Genomic DNA, 22882 nt, shown 5'->3' with positions numbered 1-22882 from the left:
AACCTCAAACAAGAGGAGATGCTCAAAAGATACAAATCACTAAGCCATAAGCCAATGCAGGAAAATAACAAAACAGCTAGAATCCACGAGGGGGAATATGCCAATTTTGGCAAAGCAAATAAGATAAAGGAGTAAGCTTGATATCCTGCATTGGGAAGCCTTGGTCCTAAGACTCCCAACTTCATATTTGACCAACAACAGCTGAAGGGAGTGTTTGGATGCGTCTAAAAATTATACTATTCCTTTCTTTCTAAAGTAGTAGATAGCAACAGCAAACCCAAGCCTTCTTAGAGTGTTAGGGAAATCTTTCCCCATGAAATTAGAAGACAACGGATCCACTTTTTGAGACCAAAGGGCACGGCATTTGGGTCTAAAAATTATACTATTCCTTTCTTTCTAAAGTAGTAGATAGCAACAGCAAACCCAAGCCTTCTTAGAGTGTTAGGGAAATCTTTCCCCATGAAATTAGAAGACAACGGATCCACTTTTTGAGACCAAAGGGCACGGCATTTGGGAATGCAGCATAGATTATTAATGACAGCCCATCATTGGTTAGAAAAGGGACACTCAAAGAAGAGGTGGTCCAGAATTTCAGAAGACTGATCACAGAGAGAGTATGTAGAACTATCAATGATCCACCAGCGATAGATCTTGTCTTTGGTTCTTAAATTTCCTTTAACAGCCATCCATAGGATAAAACTAAACTATGTCTGGGGATGTTTTTTGAGAACCAAACTACTTTGTGCCGAGCGACAAGAGGGGAATGCCTGGTTTTTTAGGAAGGGACACCCTCCCAAATGACCGAGTCAGGAGCATTGGGGTTAGGAAGAAATCAGGAGCAGGAAGAGAAAGGAACAGCCATGTCCAAACATCATTGTAGATAATACAAGACTCAAAGTGCCATGGGAGTACCAGAAGCTAGCTGAAACTGATGACCATAAAGTTCAAGAAGGGGCCCAAAAATGTGTCGAAGACCCATTTCCAATGACGGATCTGATAAAAGGACTCAACTTAGGTCTAAGCTGCAGTAATTTTCTCCATGTGCATGAGCAAGAAGAAACGATTTTCATCGTCCACAGGCACTGGTTCTCAATGATATCCTTATGACTCCATTTTTACCCACAAGGAAGGAATTCTGGTTGTGTTTTTCTTTTCCTCTTCCAAGTAAAAATAGCACACCCTTAAATTCAACGTTCTTATGGAATTTTTACCCCTAGTTTTTCCAGTTTGGCATCAGTATCACCTAATTTCATGGGTTAGGTTCCATAACTTTCTAGCAATACCAGAACAGTTCAACAAGCCCATCTTTCCGTCACTCCTTGTCTCCTTTAACATTGCCAAATAGGTGCTAAACCACGAAATCTTGAACTGATAAAGTCAAGTTCAAAACATAAAAACAGAGTTGCTGTAAAACCTAAAACAATACACTCTCTTCCCTTTCTCACATTTACTCCTACATCCAAAATTCCAAATCAAACCAAAACATTTACTCAATTATTGCCTGAAGTTGAATCAATACAAGAATGAAACCAACAGAGACCAAAATGAAGACCTGATAGCCTGAAATATCAAAACTTAAAAAAACCTCTATATATATTTTTCTTTTCGATAAGGACAGACTTACACGCACCTCGACCTACAAAAAACCTCTGTCCAATCATCGAACAACCGAAAGCAAACCACCGGCTGCTTCTTCCTCATCAAGAAACAAATCATCCGAAACCCTAAACGCAGCGTGCACACAAATAATCGCCATCCCAATCAAAACAGAAACCAACACATTCAACCACACCCCCGTCAACACCACCGCCACGATCGTAACCACACTCAACACAATCATCACCACACGATCGTCAATGCTCCGATTGAATATCACAAACGGCTCGTCGCGGGAGAAGTAGAGAGAGATCCACGCGACCAACACGACCAAGAACACGATCATCGAGACCGGGTGCCACAACAGGCTGAGGAAGAGAACCAGCAGCGCGAACAGGGCGTAGTTTACGCGGAAGTAGTTCAGGTTCCGCTTGATGCGACTGGTGGCTTCGCCTAGGGTTAGGGGGCGGGAGAAGGAGGCAGGCAGGGTGCCGATGAGCTGGGGCCATGGCCGGCGCGTGGTGAAGACGGATTGGGCGGTGGTGAGGGTTCTGGAGAAGATTCCGGCGTTGGATAGTGACCCCGGCGTGAGAGAACGGTATTCGGACGGCGACGCCGACATCGATACGTACCTATGTGTGTATGTGTGTGTGGAAAGTTGCGGTAATTATGGATCTGGACCTGTGGGAGGGAATGGTGATGGCGAGTTAGAGGAGAGAGAAGTGGCGGAAATCAGGAGAGAGGAGAGAGAGTAAGGTGAAGAAGAACCATGAAAAGAAGGTTGAGAGAGAGAGAGAGAGAGAGGAGAGAGAATTGTAAAACCCTAAAACAGTGATCGAGGAAGTTAGACTTTTAAGGATTGGTGGAATGGTTGTTGAGATTTGCCGGCTAGATTAGTGAATGGGACCGACTATTTCCCTAAAATTATTTGGGAAATGATTTTGTTACATCATTTTTTAATAATGTCATATTTTGTAAGTGTATTTTTGCACCAAAAAATATACTTGCAGGGCGTGGCATTGTCAAAAAAGAGTGGGGCAAAATCACTACCCAATTATTTTTGTTAGTCTCAAAATCGTTTATGTTGTTGTCAAAATTTTAGGAAATATTTAAATATCCATCCTCTTTATCACTGTCATGTGAGAATTCATCCCGCCCTTTTTTCATACTTATGTTTTCATCCTCTTAGTGTGTGAATTACCTTTCTCACCCTTCACTATGATATACATATATTATGTTATATTATTCCTAATTTAGTGGGATTGGATTCGATTGTCCAATTTAATGGGATTGAATTGGATTATTTTCCTAATTTAGTAGGATTTGGTAAATTTAAATATGATTGATTACTTCTTTTTTTAATCATGGAATGTATTTGTGTAATTGATTTTTTTTAGGAATATAACATGATAAGTTGACCACATCTTTGCATGTTTTCTTAAAACTTCGAGTTGGCCGATCAAACAATAAAAAGTCATATTTTTCATTAATCTTATTACACGGAACATGGCTAAATTACCATAAAAAAAAAGAAAATAATATGACATACTCAAACCGTTACATGGTTAAATTACCATAATATTATATGATTAATTTACCATGACGATTACAATGTAGACACGATAAATATCCCATGACGATTACAACGTGAACACAATAAATACATGAGGTGGATTTTCGTCATACTAGTTTCATGGTAAACGGTTCAAATAATTAATCATGAAATGCTAAAAATATAGACAAACATGTTTCATGGTAAATGAACTAAATAATTTACCATGATATAAACAAAACCCAATCCTCGGCATACGGCAAATAAACAGAGAAACAAAATGAAGACAAAGCAAAGAGATGAGGATTGTCAAAGTCCAATGTAACGTCAAACCAGTCTAATATACAAAAGAGAACCAGTAATGTCCAAAATCCTCGGCAGATAACAAAGAAAAATACAGTAAAAAAATGAGGGTCTGAGAAAGCCTAGAGAAAGACCCATTCCGTTGCAACTAATAGAACTTCTCCCCCAAATACGTACTTGATCTTTGACCCGATTTGGTTGTTTTTTCAAACCAGAGCCGTGACATCTGTTGTACTAGGTTGAGCTTGCCGGAATGGACTGTCGGAGCGCCGTTCACTGGAGTGAGTTTCTATTACAAATGGAGATGAGGATCAAAGAGACTTTCGGGATTGGAAGTCGAAATCAACGATCGAGGGACTATTTGCTGGTTTAACCGCGAGGACGAGAGGAGTTATGCAAAATATTGCAACTACATGTTGCTTGTCGCCAATCCATGCGCAGCCACTTGGAGGGTGGAAGGAAGCCGGCAACAGCCAAGGCGAGGGTAAGCGCGGCGAAGATGAGGACGGGACTGTAGATGATGAAAAGCGGGGTGGTGAGGGCGAGGCCGTTGAGGGTTTCGCCCAGGAGGCCAAAAAGGATGATTTGATCTAGTGGGTATGGTGATAAATAGGCAGTGCTATAATTTAGGGATTTTAACAATATACATCGAATGGAAAGCGTAGATTAAGGGATTTGATATCCCATAATAACATATAGGACCCTAAATTTTAAGATTTCATCCCAAAAATCACTCATATATATATATAAGGGTAGTTCTGGGATTATTTCAAAAATAGGGATGAAATCATAACAGTTCAAAAAGTGAAGGATGAATACTTTTAGTGCATAAAAGACCATTTATAATGTACAAAATTTTTATGCACCGAAATTTTAGCACTAACAAAAACACTTTTAACATTATCATTTTTCATTTACAATTGTGAATTGAGTAAGTCGACAGTTACCGATCGGGAAATCCCGATCGGAATCCCGATGCCCCGCCGGGCACGCTCCGGCCACCGGACGGCCGATCCGATCCGTCCAATAATTCTAAAAAAAAAAAACCGAGTGGGCCTACGCGAGAATAAACGATATCCGACGTGTGTAAGTGGCCGATCCAAGCACTCCATTTTTGTGTTTGGATCGGCCAAAAATGGAGTGTTTGGATCGGCCAAAAAAGGAGTGCTTGGATCGGCCACTTACACACATCGGATGCCATTTATTCTCGCGGAAGCCCACTCGATTTTTTTTTTTAGAATTATTGGACGGATCGGATCGGCCATCCGGTGGCCGGAGAGTGCCCGGTGGAGCGTCGGGATTCCGATCCGGATTTCCCGATCGGTAACTGTAGACTTTCTGTTGTGAATTTACCATTAGTAGCCTGTTATAAAATACTCCGTAAATCATTTTCGGATAAATATGTCCTTAAAAAAATGGACAAAAATATCTTTAAAATTACTAAACACAACCCACCCATCTCCCTCCATCTTCCTCTCTCACATCCACCGATTCTACTATAGCCACCCATCTTCCTCCCTCCCTTCCACCAGTTCCACCATACCTGCCGTCCCTCGCCGGAGCTCTTCCATCGCTGCTGAGAATTTCCAACAACGAACAGAGATCAACGAATCGGTAGAGCTCTGATTTTGGTATGTATTTTCGGAAGGGGGGTTACCTGTGAGGTGGAGGGTTGATTCCGAAAATATGAAATTCACCCCGGTCGTCTCCGAATTCTTCAATCGGTAGGTTGTTCTGCTTTTTCAAAAAGTAATTTTTTGAAAAAGAAAGAAAATTTTAAAGTCAAAAATTATGTGTTTACGCAAATAATTTTCTTATCAATATGAATCTTATTTGATAGATCTCATTGAAATTTTTTAAACGGAGCAAAAAAAATTGAAAAATTATTTTTTATTTTCGTTATATTTGAGTTTAAAATTATATTCTTTTTGAAAAAGAAGGTTTTTGAAAAAAGCGGAATGTGGCCTATCACCTTTCCATGTTAACTTCCGAAAATATCTACCATAAGCGGAGACGATTGGGGTGAATTTCTTTTTGAGAGACGGTACTAATTCGATTTCAGATTCACAGCGGGTTCAAATTCTACTCTCGTTGCCTAGAAAATTTCAGATACTAATTTCTGAAAAATACCCACTAATTCGGAAGTTAACTTTCAAAATTAGTCAAAGAATTCGGAAGTTAGAGTTCATCACGCATTGCCAAAATGCGTGATGTCAATCGTGCATGCACGAACTGTATTTACGGATATCGGATTGTGCTAAAAAGCATTTCGTAAATGCACGATTGGAATCGCGCATTACCATAATATGCGATAAACTCTAACTTCCAAATTCTTTGAATAATTTCGGAAGTTAATTTCCGATTTTGGTAGATATTTTTGAGACTAGATATCCGATTGGAGGTTCTAAAGAAAAAATTGTCGACCTCGTTGAACTCTGTTTGCAACGACCGGAGTTTTCGCCGGCCATGTAATTTCCTCTTTCAACAAAGAGTATAAATTTTCGTCGACCACAATTTAGGAAAAATTATTAAATTTTTGTGTTGTTTGGTTGTTGTGGTGGTGGTGTGTGATGGTGGTGGTGTTAATAGGAGAAAAGATAGAACGAGGAGAGAGAAGGGGAAGGGGAGGAGAAGGAGGAAAATGACTGGTGTCTGGTGGTGGTGGTGATGTGTTTAGAAGAAAATACAGAATGAGGGAGAGAGAGAATGGGGAAGGGGAAGGGGAAAGGGAAGGGGAGGAGGAGGAAGATGATTGGTGGGGTGGGAAGGGTATTTTGGAAAATTCATGGATATTTGTTAGGTTACATATAGTAAATTATTATAAGATTTATGGGTTTGGTTTAGCACAAGCTACCTACAGTAAATTGGCAACTTTTTTGTACGGATGGTCCTCAAAGTGTTTCTGAAATGTCAATTTGGTCTCCAATATACAAACTGCGTTTATTGCATCCCCAATGTTTACAATGCGCGTTTAAATGGTCCCTGAAGGTAACTCTATTACCTATTGTTGTCAAAGGTGGGGGTACTTATGGAATTTCCTCTTTAAACAACCATCACTCCTATAAAACTTCATCTTCATCATCAAAACCCTAACCCTAACTCTCTCTCCTCTAAACCACCTTGTCCGCCCACACCACATAATCAGTACTGTAATTAAATACTCCATGATGACCCATGCTCCAATGGAGAGAAAAAATGAAAGGGTAAACTACAGTTAACCCCCTCTAACTAAGCCTCGTGTGCACTTTGCCCCCTTTAACTTCTTTTTTTGGCACTCAACCCCCTCTAACTAACTGAAATTCAAACGGTCATAACTTCAAACAGTCATAACTTCTTCATCCGAAATCGAAAACATTCAAATTATATATCGATTTCGAGGCCTTGAAGTCAGCTTTCTAATGACACCAAAATCATATCACGATTCAAAGCACACAGAAAGTTATGATCAAAACGGTCTTTCTGTCTACCAGCCCTTACTCTTTTGATCATAACTTTCTGTGTGCTTTGAATCGTGATGTGATTTTGGTGTCATTAGAAAGATGACTTCAAGACCTCGAAATTGATATATAATTTGCATGTTTTCGATTTTGGACGAAGAAGTTATGACCGTTTGAATTTCAATTAGTTAGAGGGGGTTGAGTGCCAAAAAAATAAGTTAGAGGGGGCAAAGTGCATGCAAAGCTTAGTTAGAGGGGGTTAACTATAGTTTACCCAAAATGAAACCCATAGTACCGATCAGATTGAAGAGCAATTTTTAACAAGCAATAGTCTCTCTCTCTCTCTCTCTCTCTCTCTCTCTCTCTCTCTCTCTCCATCCACCTCCATCCTTCGAATACTTCTTCCTTATCCCACCCTTGACAGCACCAGCTCACCATTCTCCGACTCAAACGCCGTTGCAGTTGCGTCATCGTCGTCGTCGTCGAATCCAAATCAAGAGTGCCTTCCTCGTCCGTCGCCAAGTTCTTCTTGATCAACCTCTTTTGGGGCTTCAATTTCGGCTCGGATTCCTTGTAGACAGGCGTCGGCGACCGCTCCTCTTGACGCCAATCATCTTCTTCTTTGTCTTCGTCGATGAGGTTTCAATCGTCGCCTTGTTGGGGTTTTGTATCGGACTGGACGTCATCGTCGAAATCTATCAACAGCTCACCGTCTTCGTCAACGTAGTTAAAGATTATATTAAGTCGGTTTAGTGTATGAAACCCTTACTCAGAGAGAGATGAGGTGGAGGTGGAGCAAAGGTGAAGTGAGGGTGTTGTTGCAGAGGTAAGTACTTTGAAGATCAGTCGGTACTTGTTGGATCTGTGTATGGTTGCGGTGATGATGATGAAGATAATTGTTGTTCCGATACTGAACTATTGGAAGATTGAGAAATTTTTTAAAACTTGAATCCGGTTTGATGATGATCAAAGCTATTCGGTTGTGTTCTTTTTGTCCAATTTGTATGGTAGTTTTTTTATTTTTTATTTGTGAACAACTAGTGTGCAGTAGTTGACTATTGCACTCTGAAATTTGAAGGGTTTTTTTTTTTTTTTTTTAAAATTTGCACCACTATGAAGATTGAAGGGGAAAGTGGGAAATTTGGGAGGTTTGACTATAATGCCCTCATTTTAGATGGCAATAAGTAACGGAGTTAGCTCCGGGAACCATTTAAACGCGCATTATAAACGTTGGGAATGCAATAGACGTGATTTGTATATTGCAGATCAAGTTGACATTTCAAAAATATTTTGAGGACCATCCGTACAAAAAAGTTGTAAATTCACAGTTACAAATAGTCGGCCTGTTAAGGCCATCTACGATGATATAATAAAAAATGGATAACCAAAAGTTGACACATCAGCTTTTGATTATTCATTTAAGAGGTTGTTAAACTTAACAATATTGAGATCCACAATGGTCACTTTTAGTCCATAACCAAAATAAGGGATTCACTACAATCAATCTCTCTCTCTCTCTCTCTCTCTCTCTCTCTCTCTCTCTCTCTCCCTCTCTCTCTCTCTCTCAAACATATGGCGCTCTTTCCAGTGTTCTCTATCAAAACAACACCGATTTTTTTTTCCCTATTCCTGTAACCTATCTAACCAAACTAATATCACAAATCCACCACTCTCTTAATCTTTCAAAAAAAATCAGATATGTTCTTGAATTTGAAAAAGAATGCAAAGTTCTTCATGTACTCAACCACACGGGAGGAACGAAAAAGGAATAAAATAGAAACGGGAAACAGAGTGAAATATCTTAATCCGACGACGATGGGTTGAATTATAGATGATCGAGAGATATAAGCTTTACTTTTGGAGGAAAATAAAGAGAAACAGTACGTGGGTGAAATGAAGAAGATATAGAGTATGCGAAAAAGAGAAGAAGTAAATACCAGTTGAAACACGCGTGTATACAAATTTTAGAATCAATTAACTTATGTGGTGTGGGGTCCACAAATTTTGATTATCAAAAAATATTGCTAATTTTGATTATTCAAAATCCAAAATTTGATTATACCATTGTGAGTCATTTTTTGCACAAATACTGTTAACTTTAAAAACAATTGACTTTTAATTATACCACTTTGGATGACCTTAGGCTGCATTCTTTTGAATTTAATTTAAATCTGGAAATTGTCTTTATTTAAATTTTTTTTGCATTTATTAGTTTTGAGGTTATTGATTCATCTCGACGAGAGGAATCGGAAAAGTAATTTTTTTTTACTTTTACCCCAGTATTTTGTTAAATAACCACTTTTTAGCCCATAAAGTCCTTTTTTTTTTTTGCTTAAAAATGGTTATTTCTCAAAATACTTGGGTAAAACTAAAAAAAAAAGTTTACTTTTCCAATTCCTCTCGTCTAGACGAATTAATAATCCACAAAAATTTGGCGCAAAACAAACAAATACAAAAAAAAAAATCAAATAAGGACAAAATTGATCTCTCTCTCCCCATGTGCGCACGTGAGGCTGGATAACATAAGGAAATAAAGTTTGGATGTGAAAGCAAACAATTTTTTTCCCTCCCTCTTCTCACTTTTCGGCTCTCCCTCTCACCCACGTTATGTCTCACACACTCACTTGGATTTTTCTTGTTCCCAATCCATGGGATTACATGTACTATAAATCCATGGGAAAGACTATAATACATTCTTTTTATTTGAGTATGTATTATATGCACCCTTCAAAATATTACGAATTATAGAGTAAATGTTATGAATCGTATTGCTAAAAAGTTACGAATCGTATAAAGGTTATGAGATACATCAAAATGTTATGAATCATAATGAAAATGTTACAAATCGTATTATTAAAAAGTTATGAATTTTAGAACAAAAGTTAGGAAACACTCTAAAATGTTATGAATAAACTATAAAATATGTGCATATGGTACACCCTTTTATGAGGTGTATTGTAGATTTTCCCTAAATCCATGACAAATCCTAGGCTTTAAGTAGTTTTAGAGTTAGGGAGGTACATGGGCTTTATTTATTTGTACATGAGAATCAAGAGGAAATCTACCCTATTCCTTAAAACATGGGATTTTAGGTACTAAGAATCAAGAAAAATCTAGGTAGAAATCTTGGGTTTTTAGGGTAAATCTATTAGGGCTTTTAATAGTTGGTACAACTGTACAAGTAAATATTTGGTACAAGACTTGGAGCAATATTAAATCTTCTTTTTCCCTCACAAGATTCGGCACACACCCTAGGGTTCTAGATTTTTTTTTACAGTAGTAAGAACAAGTGTACAAGTTAATCTATAACTTAAATTTTCCAAATCTCTCCTAGATTTTTATTCCTTCGAATCTATGGATATTCCTTACTAGCATAGGGTTAGGTTTTAATGAACAAGATACTCTCCTTCTCCCTTTCCATCTCTCTCGGCCATTCTCAACAACTAGACTACTAAGATTTAGGTCCCGTTTGTTAATCTCTTTCGGCCTTGGGATTGGATTGATAATCTCAAGGCATTACTAATTCTTTGTTTGCTTTCACAATGAAGGTGTGGATTATTAGTCCCATGGGCATGTGAATTCCCTCATTAGGAGGTATTACCAATACCTTAGGTATTTGATATTAACAATCCAATCCCCTCATTGCCAATGCACAAATGCAAAAATAGCCTTCACCAATCCCATCTCCTTGCCAATCCTATCCATGTGAAACGCAAAAACGAAAATGTATACTATCAATCCAATCCTATCCCATGTGAAACAAACATGATATTAGTAATCTCATCATCTAATCTCATCTCAAACAAACATACTCATCACCAATCTCATCTCCTTACCAATCCCCTCATTACCAATTATAATCTCATCTCCTTACGAATCTCACCCCTCTAATACTTTTATCAAACGAGGCCTTAGATACAAGATATCCTAGGATCTTGTCTAGCTTCTTTTATGTTTTGAACCAGGCTTGTGCATGCATATACAAATGGTACAAAATTTTAAGGAGAGAAGATCACCAAATCTCTCCCATACAATCTCTCCCCTTAACTCTTTCTTTGATTTAGGGGATTCTAAGTACGTGTAAATCCAAGGAATTCATGGCTAAAAATTAGGATTTTAGGGCTAAGAGATCAAGAAGTACAAAGAGGTACAAGATTTGGGTGGTAATGAGATGGAGAGTGAATCTTGCTAGGATTTCCTAGGTACTAGATTACTTATTGCATGCATGTGGATATATATATATATATATATATATATTTATTTACTAGTGTTAGCCCGTGCTTACGGCAGTTGTGTGATTTAAGTGAAAATCATGGGCACTTAATCGGGAAGTGGGAGGATGCACTACAGCCTTTGGATCAAATAAATCTAAGTCGTTCTAACAACTCGTCCCCACACCCTTCTGTTTTATAATAGAGATACTTTAGGGTTTTGATAACTAGGGTTAGATTATAATAGAAACAATCACTTTGATTTGACAATTAAGTAAAAGAACTATATAAAATATTTCTTTTTATTCAAAAAAAAAATATTTGGCCGAAAATTTGGGTCGTTACTCTTCTTGTGGGGGTTTTAGTAATTACTCCATGAGGCTCTCAGTATCGAGCAGTTTCCAATATCTACGGGATTTGCTTTGGTCAAAAATAAAATTTACACTGGCAAGTGTTGGAGATTGGCCCTGGTGTGGTATTCCAGACACCGGCGTCGGCCTCGGAAGATGCTCTAATTGTGGAAATGGACCCAATTGGAAGAGAGATCGAAGTGGTGGAAATTAGAAGAGAGAGTATAAGATGAGGGAGAGCCATGAAAGAACGTTGAGAGAGGAGAGGATTTGTAAAACCTTAAAAAGAGTAATGCTATGAGTACATACTACATACGATGCACTTCCTCCGTCTGAATTTAATTATTTCTAATTCTATTCTAACCGGCTAAAAAATTGATTATATTTTTAAATTTGTAATAAATTTCATGTCGAATATAAATCTTGTTTGATAAATCTTAATTAGTTCTATAATACAATGTTTTCAATTGAAAAATATAATCGATTGAAAAATAACACGAACTCAAAAAAAAAATTATTAAATTCGACATATGAATTTTGTGGGACTCATTTTGGATTTCTCAAAGATGATTCGAACCGCCATTATTTTTAAATCATTTTTTTATGGAGTCTTGTAAAAAATCAGTTTAACTTGATATCGATAAGAATTTTTTATGAATTTATGAGAGCAAAATTATTTAACTATTCAATTTTGTTTCTACAAATTAAAAAAAAATCCTTACCCATATCGAGTTAGGCTAATTTTTTACATGGCTTCATAAAAAAAATTTAAAAATAAAAGGCGATTCGAATTATCTTTGTAAAACCAAAGATGGACTCCACAAAATCCTTATGTAGATAGCATGTACACATAGCACTACTCATTTAATAATACTCATTTAACGACCATTCAAGCGGTCACAACGGAGACTGACTTGGGAAGTTTTAGTTTTGAGTTTATGAGAGCCGTGAAAACTCTCTTATATACTGTAATATTCTTGTAAGTTTCTTTTGATGCGAAAAAGGGTCAACAAATAACACGTCTTTTCGTAATTCAGTTGCCGAGAAAACATAATTCTCACACATATTACAGAATTTACATCAACTCATTTCCGAGTACAAGAAAGAGTACAAACCACAAAAACAGCGCTACATTTGGCCCCCCTCCCCCCATCCCAAATTTTTGGATAGTAATATGACAGCATACATGATAAGACGGTATGAAAATTAAATGAGACGCATTAAGGGGGAAATTTCTCCATAGCCATAATGCTTACGAAAAGTATCAGATATTGTCAGCGGGGCACAAGTCTTTCCACATATCACATACTTTATACAAAAGGAAGCAGGCCAACCGAGACCCAACAAAAGAGAGCACATATATACTACTAACATGCAAAAACCAAGAAAGAGGCCTACTCTTTACACCACTTCTGGCATAGAAAACGAAACCACCCTAGATCACCACAGCCAGGAACAAAACCATCGATGAGATGCGGGCCGTCACTTACAGTTCCAGGTGTATAATTCGGATTCCCTCAGACACGGGCATTCCATACTCGGCTTCAACAGCTTCCCTGGCATAACAGTAGGAATAATCAACATAAAAACAGTTGAATATCCAGAAAGCAGTAGTAGATATAGACATATAGTATAGCTATTTTATTTTATTTTATTTTTTGGAGGAAAAGAAACGTAGATGAAGTAGTCTTGCAATTGAGCGTACAAAAAAGAGAATCACAAATTGATGAGTATTGAGTAGAGTAATGGGTCACTCAAATTCAAGATGTGTGAGTCAGACTAACATACGGGTCGAAATGCTCTGCGCACAAAACAAAACAAATATCTACTTTGATAAACCATAGTTTGTCGACCAACTGAATATCAGTTTTTGCCAATCAAAATCCTCAATGATAAATATTGAGTTAAGCTTGCAAAATGTGCTCTACCTGAAAGCAACTTTTAGCTCCTTATTTTCAGGATCCACTTTCAAACCCTCAGCAAATGCCTCAGCCGACATAGGAAGATTCTGAAACAACATACAGAATTACAGATTGATAGTTTACACTTTACACATAGTAAGTTCCAAAGAAATAGACAGAATTCTTTCATTTTGTCAAAACATTCCAAAGACATGACTTCTAAGAATTCTTACTCCGAGTAGTTTCCATGCTACACCCTCCCTGTAGTGTGCTTTTCCCCAATCAGGCCTCAGCGCAACGCAAGCCTCAGCATCAGACAAAGCACGACTTCCTTCATTCAAGCGGGCCCAGCACAAGCTTCTATTGGAAAATACCGTTGCATCACATGGAGATGCAACAATTGCCTACATCCTCATTTCAAAATCAGAATTAAGATTCGCCAACCAAAAAATCTAAGTGGCTATATAAAACCCCTTGAAGGTAAGCAAAGTGACAACAAAAAAAGTTGATAGCACTGCAGGCCATAATATCATCTCCCAACGGAAAGCTGACTATCGGTGGACAAAAGACACGGATACCAACAGAATGTCAACAAAAGATTAGGTTAAAAAAAATTATACCGACAAAGATGTAACTATGTAAGGCATCCATCACTAAACAAATGATCAGCTAACCTGTGAGTACCAATATATAGCATCCACACAATCCTTTCTCTTGAATGCTTCTTCTCCCCTAGACTTTGACAGCAGAAACATCTCCATTTTCTTTAGTTCCCTCTGTTAAAATGTTTTAACCAACAAAGTATCATATGAGAATCTGCTGCTGACACTTCATCCATATCTAATGATTAAACAATTCCCAGGCAAGAATAAATGCCAATAAAACCACAACCACCACAACAAAAATTGTACCCGTTAACCAGAAAATGCTAGAGCTGCATGAACTACAAATTAGCCTAAGAAAAAAAAGAGCACAAAATATATACCACGGTTTATGACATAAAGACTACAACAGCTTATAACAGAGATCTAACATCATTTTTAAACCAGAAATACTGCAGTAAACCAGAAATTAGCAAGGTTGTCAAATCGTGAATCAAATCGAGAATCGAATTTACTCTTTATCGAATCGTAACGATTCAGTTCAAATTTTAAAAATACAATGGAAATTGTATCTACACACCTACATAATAAAGACACATTGTAACATTCAAAATCTAAGTTTAATTTTATATTAAAGTTTTTCCCTATTACTAATGGATGATAACATGGACTAATAGGAAAGACACTTGCACATAATAGAAAAATAAATAGTATAGTAAAATGGATATGTGCATATAGATGTTAAACATTCATTATAAAAATGAAAGCTTGGCCTCTAACACAATAAAAGTTTGTAGCTTGGTAGGTACGAAACTAAACTAGCTTGTATGACAACATATGTGGTCGGTTTGAGGCTCTTAGCCCTGTCCTGGTCTATGATTTAGAGGGTACATGATTTAAAAAGATCGTTTTATGAGACAATGCATCCATATAGATATCATCCTCAACAATATTCAAAGTTACTTGTATAATTACCATCTAGCAAATTAAAATTGTAACATTTCAAAGACGTTGAACACATCTATTGACTCACATCATAACAGAATATGAAAACTTACCAAAATAAAATACATAACTCATCAGTGTAAGGCATCTTAGTTGTAAAGAACTTCAGACTGAGTATTTAATCTTTAATAAGATTGAGGAAAAAGGGGTTAACATGCTCCAAATCAAAATAAATACCAATATTAACAAATTTTGCAAATGTGGTTCATATTAGTCGAAAGCAACATTTATGATAAACCGTGATTCACCCATTGATTCGTATCGTTTTTGCATGAATCGTGAATCGTACGATTCACCACCGATTCTATATAAACCTTGATTCACCTATAGATTTGTATTGTTTTTGCGTGAATCATGAATCGTACGATTTTACCAACCATGGAAAGTAGCATCCAGAAAAAGCAATAAGCAAAAAAGGGAGAAATATAATGACTAGACCGAATGAAGAAATTAGAACCAAACTAAGAGAAAATCAAGGCAACATAATATAGTAAAAGTTTATTCAAAATGCTGCACAAACTTGTTAGCCTTGTAACTGAAACATTCAGGGATGTAGCATTGTAGCCACAAGTACTTAACCAAAATAGATAAATTCATCCTAGTCATCACATCACCTGTCTTCTACCTTCATCTGAGTGCACGAACTTCATTATTCCAACCAAGCTCCAATCAGGATAAGTTGGAATTCGAGAAGTCACAGGTAAGAGCAGCATCACTGCCGCATGGTCACTATGGAGGGCTGCAATTTCTAATGGCGTCAAACCATCCTGCAATAAACTATAGCAATTAAAACATCTGAATCCAAACAACAAAGTTGGAAGAATGTATGACAAAGATTTATCACTTAAAGAGCAACTAATTAAAAGAGAACAGATATATAGCACAATGCTGCCAAATTTTAAATTACTGCATGCCGTCAGAATAAATCATGCAAAGTCTAGGTAAACTACATCAAACCACTACACCATCTATTACATTTTTTGTGGGGCTCATTCCGGATCCCACAAAAATACAGAAAAATGTCCATAAATTTTAAAAACAATATTTTAGGGGGCCCTGTAAAAAATCAACTCTGACGGATATCGGTAAATATTATTTCTAGATTTGTAAGAGCGAAAATGCTCAACTGCGTAGTTTCGGAACTACAAATCTAGAAGTAATACTTATCACAGGGCCTCATAAAACATTATTTTAAAATTTTTGGATATTTTTTTTGTATTTTTTGTGAAACCTGGAGTGGGCTCCACAAAAAATGTAGTGGATGTTGTAGTGGTTTGGTGCAGTGTATCTAGCATCTCTCAATCATTAGATTGAATTTACACACAACTTGAAATGAACCTAGTATTACACATATTCATAGTAGAGAGAATAGAAAGATTTAAGTCATTCCTGTAACCTCTATTTGGTGACTCCATTACGGTGAGTACTATTTAATCCGGAGGAGCACGAGGGAAATTTAGCAGGTTACAAGCTGTGCATTCGGGTAGAAAGAAACACCGGTCCACCAGATTTCAATCCAAGGTAAAGACTTTGCTGAATTGCCTTTCTGGATTACGTTCACATTTGTATAGGTTTGAGTTATTAGTGAGAACATAGATCTTCTATATGTTCAGAGTCTTCAGACTGCAGTAGTAAGGGGTTTGCACTCGTCTACTTGATTAAACAGAATTACTGAGAATATTTAAATAAGTCACAACGGTTAAACTTACAGTTTCAGTAACGTTAGGATTTGCTCCAGCCTTTAACATGCATTTAATGATTTCTGATTCCCCTTTAGCAGCAGCATAGTGAAGAGGATTCAGTCTGTTCGAATCAAGGTTTGGATCAGCTCCTGCCTGCTTAGACAACATGAATACCGGTAAGACTTAACAAAACAAGTAGCGACAAGGGATAGCACATTGTGAAGCGAAGTCCCACATCGCTTGGGTATCATAGTAACATGACGTATATGCACTCTTACTTCAATAGCAAACTACTGGGGTTGAGTTCTATCCAATACCGTATAATATGGTATCAAAGATGAGTGGGGTGCGCGTCTCTAGAATGCACGCAGTAGGTGCTGTCAAGTGAGCACGCTATGCGTGAGGGAGAGTTTTAAGCGAAGTCCCACCTTGCCTGGGTACCAAAGTAATATTAAGTATATAAGCGTGAAGGTACTCTCACTTCAATAACTAGCTTTTGAGGTTGAACTCTACCCAAAACCGTGTAACAAACATAACAGCATAAACTGATGTATAGTCAAATAAATTCCCACTTACCCCTAATAAACATACATACATACATGTAACACTCTAGTTCAGCTTAAATGGGGGGATATCAACATTTAGCATAAACTCATTAGATGTCAAACCCTTCAACCTTGTGCAGCAAACTAAAGCATGATACTAAAGCATACAGTGTTGTGCAAAACAAGAGTCAGCATGGTACCAAAGCACAGTACCTTAAGCAACAGAGAAGCGCATTCCAACGACCCGGCAAGGATTGAGTTCCCCAGCGGTGTAAAAATACGATGACAAACCGTATTTGGCTGTCGAATTCAATACAAGTGATGCATAAACTCATTAGATATATAATTCAAAGTTATACCAACAAAAAGACGGGGGTCAAGGTGGACAAACCACGAACCAGCCTAAAGAGGAAACAAGTGAAAATCCTGAGGGTTCGTCATTTCAAAAATTTGCTTATTTGTAGTCCAGACTTCCAAGTTTTTTTTGTAGAAATATGGATAGACAAACAAAATGTCACAGGCAAGCTGACATGACAAAGATAATTCAGACTTCAAAGGGAAGCACGGCCAGCACATAAACATTGTTGTCCAGGTGGAGCATCCCAAGGTTTAAAAAAAAGACCACTTTGAGCATGCATAGAGTGTGTGTTGATAGCAACTAAATCCAGAGCGAAGATCCGTATGGACTGATCCTAAAGGAGTTGATAGCAATTAAGAGGTTACGAACTTGAGACCTTAGGAAGAAGTAAACAACACAAGTTCTTAACAGGGTGCCTACTAATCACTTTATAACCCTATGCTAAAAATAACAATTGTTTCACATTTTCAACGACAAATATCTGCCACACACACAGAGTCATGACGCTGTATTCAAAATTATATGGTTTGCCAAAAGTTATGCATAAAATTCACAAATACTTTGTGAATTGTTTGACAAGTTAATTCCTTAGGGTGTGTTCCACTAACTAAAACAAATACTCATTTTTCAAATAAGCACTTATTTTTTGAATTAATGGTGATGTATTGTGAGGGAATTTCATGTCTCGTAAAGGGAGAAATAAGTACTTGAAAAAAGAACCTAAGTGGGACGGGGCCTTAGTAGAAATATTGTTAATGCTTATGTTAGACCCCACTATCTTTGTGATTCCCAAAGTCAAATTAGAGGTCGTTAGCAACAAGGCAACAACAGCAAGCATGCATACATAGCAAACCCCCCTTTCATGACAAATATGAAGGTTAAAAAATTGTGCTCATCAAGTAATCGCTCACATTAGCTTTCCTATCTAACAACAATTTCACAGCCTCTTTCCTTCCATGAGCTGCAGCACATTGAAGTGGTGTTCCAGCATGAGATTCAGCTTCTATTTTAGCACCTTTCGATATCAATAGCCGCATAAGATCCTTTAAACCTGCAAAAGACAGCCAGCACAAAACAAAATGCACGTTCATCCATTGTTAACTTGTAAGCAGCAAAAATGTTGAGGCCCCAACCATACATGACCAGGCAAAAGCATGCAGTGCGAGAGATAAGTATAATGAAAAGATACATTTCGCAAACCCACAATATCTGAACACGAAATTAAGTAGTACCAAATCCTAGCAAGGAGATATGACTGACCTTTTTCAGCAGCATAATGCAGAGCACAAAATCCTTCGGCATTTCCCAAGTTCGGATTTGCACCATTTGCAGCAAGCCAAGCCACTGTTTGGTTTTGCTGCCCTAGAGTTGCGTGACTCAAAGGGGTATCACCTGCAAATGACAACATAATAAAACCGATGTTTTTGTTTGCTATAGAATAGGATTCTCAGGCTCTCCGGTCCCCAGACAGTCCCGTCCAGCCCAGACCTTCATGGATTTTGTTGGGAACAATAGGTTTTGGATCGTGTCTGTATTGAGAAGAACAAATTTGCAACACTACATTTAAACCCATATTTCTCAACATAGATGTGTTCCGGAAGCATATCAAACAGAGAAAGTCCACGAACACAACATGCCTATGTAGCAGAGCAACCAGATGGGTTGCACGGTTCTCAACTTTGTGCCATGTTCTTTTTTGTCAACACCACACTTAAACCCATATTTCTCAACGAGTAGTGCTACATGTACCGACCTCCCCGGTACCGAAATCGTACCGCCGGCCGCCGGTGGGCCATCTCCGGCCACCGGACGGCCGATCCGAGCCGTCCAAAAATTTTAAAAAAAAAAAACGAGGGGGCCCACGCGGGAATCAACGGCATCCGAGGTGTGTAAGGTGCTTGATCCGAGCACCCTTTTTTCGTGTATATATGTATATTCGCGGGAATATACATATATACACGAAAAAAGGGTGCTCAGATCAATCACCTTACACACCTCGGATGCCGTTGATTCCCGCGCTGGCCCCCTCGTTTTTTTTTTTTTAAATTTTTGGACGGATCGGATCGGCCGTCCGGTGGCCGGAGACGGCCCACCGGCGGCCGGCGGTACGATTTCGGTACCGGAAGGTCGGTACCAATATCATTTCTGTTTCTCAACATAGATGTGTTCCATAAGCATAAACAAAACAAGCATGACATTTTGCACAACATGCCTATGTAGCGGTGTTTATAGGCAACTGGATAGGTTGCTCGTTTCCAACTTGGAGCCGTGTTCTTATTCCTCCTCTATCAAATAAAACTTGATCCAAGTGATTTTTCGTGCGGTCGATGTGTGAGCTCACACACGATAAGCCAAAAAAGTGGTATCCACGAAATCAATCGAGAGCGAAGTGAAATAAAATACTGGCTTTGTTTAGTTTAAGTTTTAGAAAGTTATTTTTGAGAGTTGAATGGTAACGAATGGAGAGAGATAAAGAGAAAAATTTATTGAAAACTGTGCCGAAAGTTGAAAGTTACCCCAAAGTTGGGACTTTGGGAACCAAGCGGAGTATCCACGAAATCAATCGAGAGCAAAGTGAAATAAAATACTGGCTTTGTTTGGTTTAAGTTTTAAAAAGTTATTTTTGAGAGTTGAGTGGTAACGAGTGGAGAGAGATAAAGAGAGAAATTTATTGAAAACTGTGCCGAAAGTCGAAAGTTACCCCAAAGTTGGGACTTTGGGAACCAAGCGGAGTGACTACCTTTACGGTCTTTCAAGTTCGCATCGAGCCCCAAGTCCTGAACCAAATACTTGCACACATGAGTCTTCCCTTCCGCCGCAGCGAAATGGAGCGCCGTCCTGCCTCCAGCGTCCTTAACTTGCAAAAACGTCTTCGCCAATCCCTCCCCAAAGTCCAGTTCTTCTCCCAACCCTAATCAATCGTTTCACAAAAAATACAAATCATCAAACACCACGTAATCGAACACCGTGTAAACAAAAAAAAAAAAACTAAGATCACAGGTTCTTACGCTTGAGGAGTTTGATTTTTCCGTCCGAAGCCGCTTGGAGAAGACGGTGTTTGGGACTTTCGACTGCAAGTAGCGTTATGAACAACCAAGTAAGCAAAAATGAAATATACTCACGCATGCTTATGTACAGGCGAAGTAAGAAAAAAACCATTACCCACTGGAGAAGCCATTGCACAAAATATCGAGGGCCGAGTACTGGAGTGTTGTATATATAGAAGGAAATGACGGAAGAGTTTAAGGGACAGTTTGGTTGGGGTTATCGAGAAGGAGATATTTGTGATAAAATGTTGGGGAAGATTTTGGTGGGAACAAACGGGGAATAGAGATTTGAGAGGGTGCGATATTCGAAAACTGGGAATGGAAAGGGCGCCAGGAAGGAAATGGCAGGGTGGGGGTGCCACGTGGCGATGATTTGACGGAGATGTATTTGTCGTTTTGTCTCTGTTTAAGTAGCTTCGCACGCAAGCTTTGATAAATGAACAAACGGTTTTATTATTGTCAGTTTATTAGGCTGACGATAAATATATTAGAAGATAAAGAAAATATGTATTTTTGTGTACTTTTTACATCCTTTAATATACATTCACACACTCACTATTGTCAGCCCATTGAGTTGATTTTAGAATTTTCTATGAACAAAAATCGTTTTGACAATAAATTGAATTAATTTCAAAAACTAAAATAAAATGGCAATATATTACTCCATAAAAGTCTTTACCATATTTCTCCACCATTTTTTTATTTCCTCTAAGGCGAGAATCTAATTATTTTTATTGTGAGTATTAATTTTAGATTGTATTTATAATAGACTATGAATTTTTAGTAGAGTGTTTGGAAGATGAGTCCTTCTACCACTACATACAATCACACACCCACACTCACATAGGGATGGGGCCCACACACACTACACATCTAGTATGTGTGGGTTCCATCTTTATTATGAGTGAGGGTGTGTAAAAGAGTGTGTGAATAGATGTGGTGTTATAATTATTGTTGAAAGATAGGAAGATACGTAAAGAATAGAGTTTGCAATAGAGTATTGTTTGAATAATGCACGAAATGAATTACTGAATATGAATTTGGGAAAGATAATTCAAAATGAAAAAGTTTTTTTTTGCATGTCTGATTCTTAAATTATGCCTATAAAGTATAGTTTTTGAGAGCGCATTATGACATAATGCCTTGTCAGAATTTGGCTTAAAAAAAAAAAAATGCAGAATGAAAAGCTGCAAATTTACTTGATGGAGGTGGCTATGAAAACGGTTATCCAAATGGACCCTTCGAAGGCACCAAGTTTGGATGGGTTCACTACAGGTTTTTCAGAGAAGTCTGGATGGATTCACTACAGATCTTTCAAAAATACTGAAATGCAATAGATATCGTTGTGGCGGCTTGTAATTTCATATATTCAAGACATGTGTATACTTAGTGGTCTCAACCATATCGATATTGTGCTCATTCCATAGGTAAATGTCCTACAAATATGGGGCAACTTAGACCCATTAGCCTTTGCCATGTAATTTACAAAGTAATTGCGAAAGTCCCTTCGAATGGGTTTTGAGTATTCGTTTGCCTAGTATTATTGCGGAGAATCAGGGGATTTCGTGGTGGGAAGCCTCACAGGACAAAATCGATTTTGTAGTCCATAATGCCTAGGCCTCCTGCCAGGTTTAGGAGCACAAACATACGCGGAAGTGGTTTAGGTTACATGTTATGCGATTGGTGGCTTCACCTATTGTTAGAGCAAGTATATCAGATTAGGTAAAATTTGAGCCAAAATTGTCAGTGAACAGTGCATATTTTTCCTTTTAACTGCCCACATCTCTTTCAATATTACACCAATATTATTTATTTTACCTATTATCTATTAAAATAATACTTTATTTTTCTTTTTCTTTTTACTGTTCTTCTTTTTGTTGGAGGAGAGAAAGAGAGGCTAGAAGAGAGAGAAAATAATATTAATGTATAAATGGTGAATAGTTCTTAGGTAAATTTACCTAAGCACCATTGCAAAATTTATTTTCCCTAACCTTAAAAGAGGTTATTGCTAACTTGGTGCAATACTTATTTTGAGTTTTTGCTTGGGTAAGTAACTAAGATGCTATTTTCCCTAATCTAGTGCACATGCTCTTAGAGGGCGGGAGGAGGAAGGAAGGGCGACAATGAGCTAGCACCATGGGCAACACGGGGCTAAGAGGGATTGGGTGGTGGTGAGAGTTTTGGAGAAGATTCCGGCATTGGAGATTGGCCCTGACGTGAGGGAACAGTACTCCAACGCCGACATCAGAAGCTGCTCTAATTGTGCATCTGAACCCAATTGGAGGAGAGAGAG

At 37.9% G+C, this 22882-nt stretch overlaps 2 protein-coding genes across 3 annotated transcripts; both read right to left on the bottom strand.

The window, feature by feature from the left end:
* Positions 1-1465: 1465 nt before the first annotated feature.
* Positions 1466-2446, bottom strand: LOC131321822 (PRA1 family protein E-like). Its single transcript, XM_058352777.1, has one exon. The coding sequence runs from the start codon at positions 2216-2218 to the stop codon at positions 1658-1660; it is 561 nt and encodes a 186-aa protein (XP_058208760.1). The 5' UTR covers positions 2219-2446; the 3' UTR covers positions 1466-1657.
* A 10223-nt stretch (positions 2447-12669) lies between these two features.
* LOC131321756 (uncharacterized) lies at positions 12670-20800 on the bottom strand. Of its 2 annotated transcripts, XM_058352684.1 has the most exons (12): positions 20705-20800; positions 20551-20613; positions 20283-20453; positions 18803-18934; positions 18454-18593; positions 17398-17484; positions 16667-16792; positions 15572-15724; positions 14025-14126; positions 13584-13754; positions 13378-13457; positions 12670-13005 (listed from the first exon to the last, which is right to left on the bottom strand). In XM_058352684.1, exons 1-12 carry the CDS (start codon positions 20718-20720, stop codon positions 12936-12938), a joined length of 1311 nt encoding a protein of 436 aa, XP_058208667.1. In that variant the 5' UTR covers positions 20721-20800; the 3' UTR covers positions 12670-12935. The 2 variants fall into 2 exon arrangements, with proteins under 2 accessions (XP_058208667.1, XP_058208676.1); XM_058352693.1 differs by lacking the exon at positions 17398-17484.
* Positions 20801-22882: the final 2082 nt, after the last annotated feature.

This window comes from Rhododendron vialii, chromosome 1a, assembly GCF_030253575.1.
Source record: "Rhododendron vialii isolate Sample 1 chromosome 1a, ASM3025357v1".
NCBI classification, from domain to species: Eukaryota; Viridiplantae; Streptophyta; class Magnoliopsida; order Ericales; family Ericaceae; genus Rhododendron; species Rhododendron vialii.
Note: the sequence above shows the minus strand (reverse complement) of the source record. Positions and strands in the feature narration are given on the sequence as shown.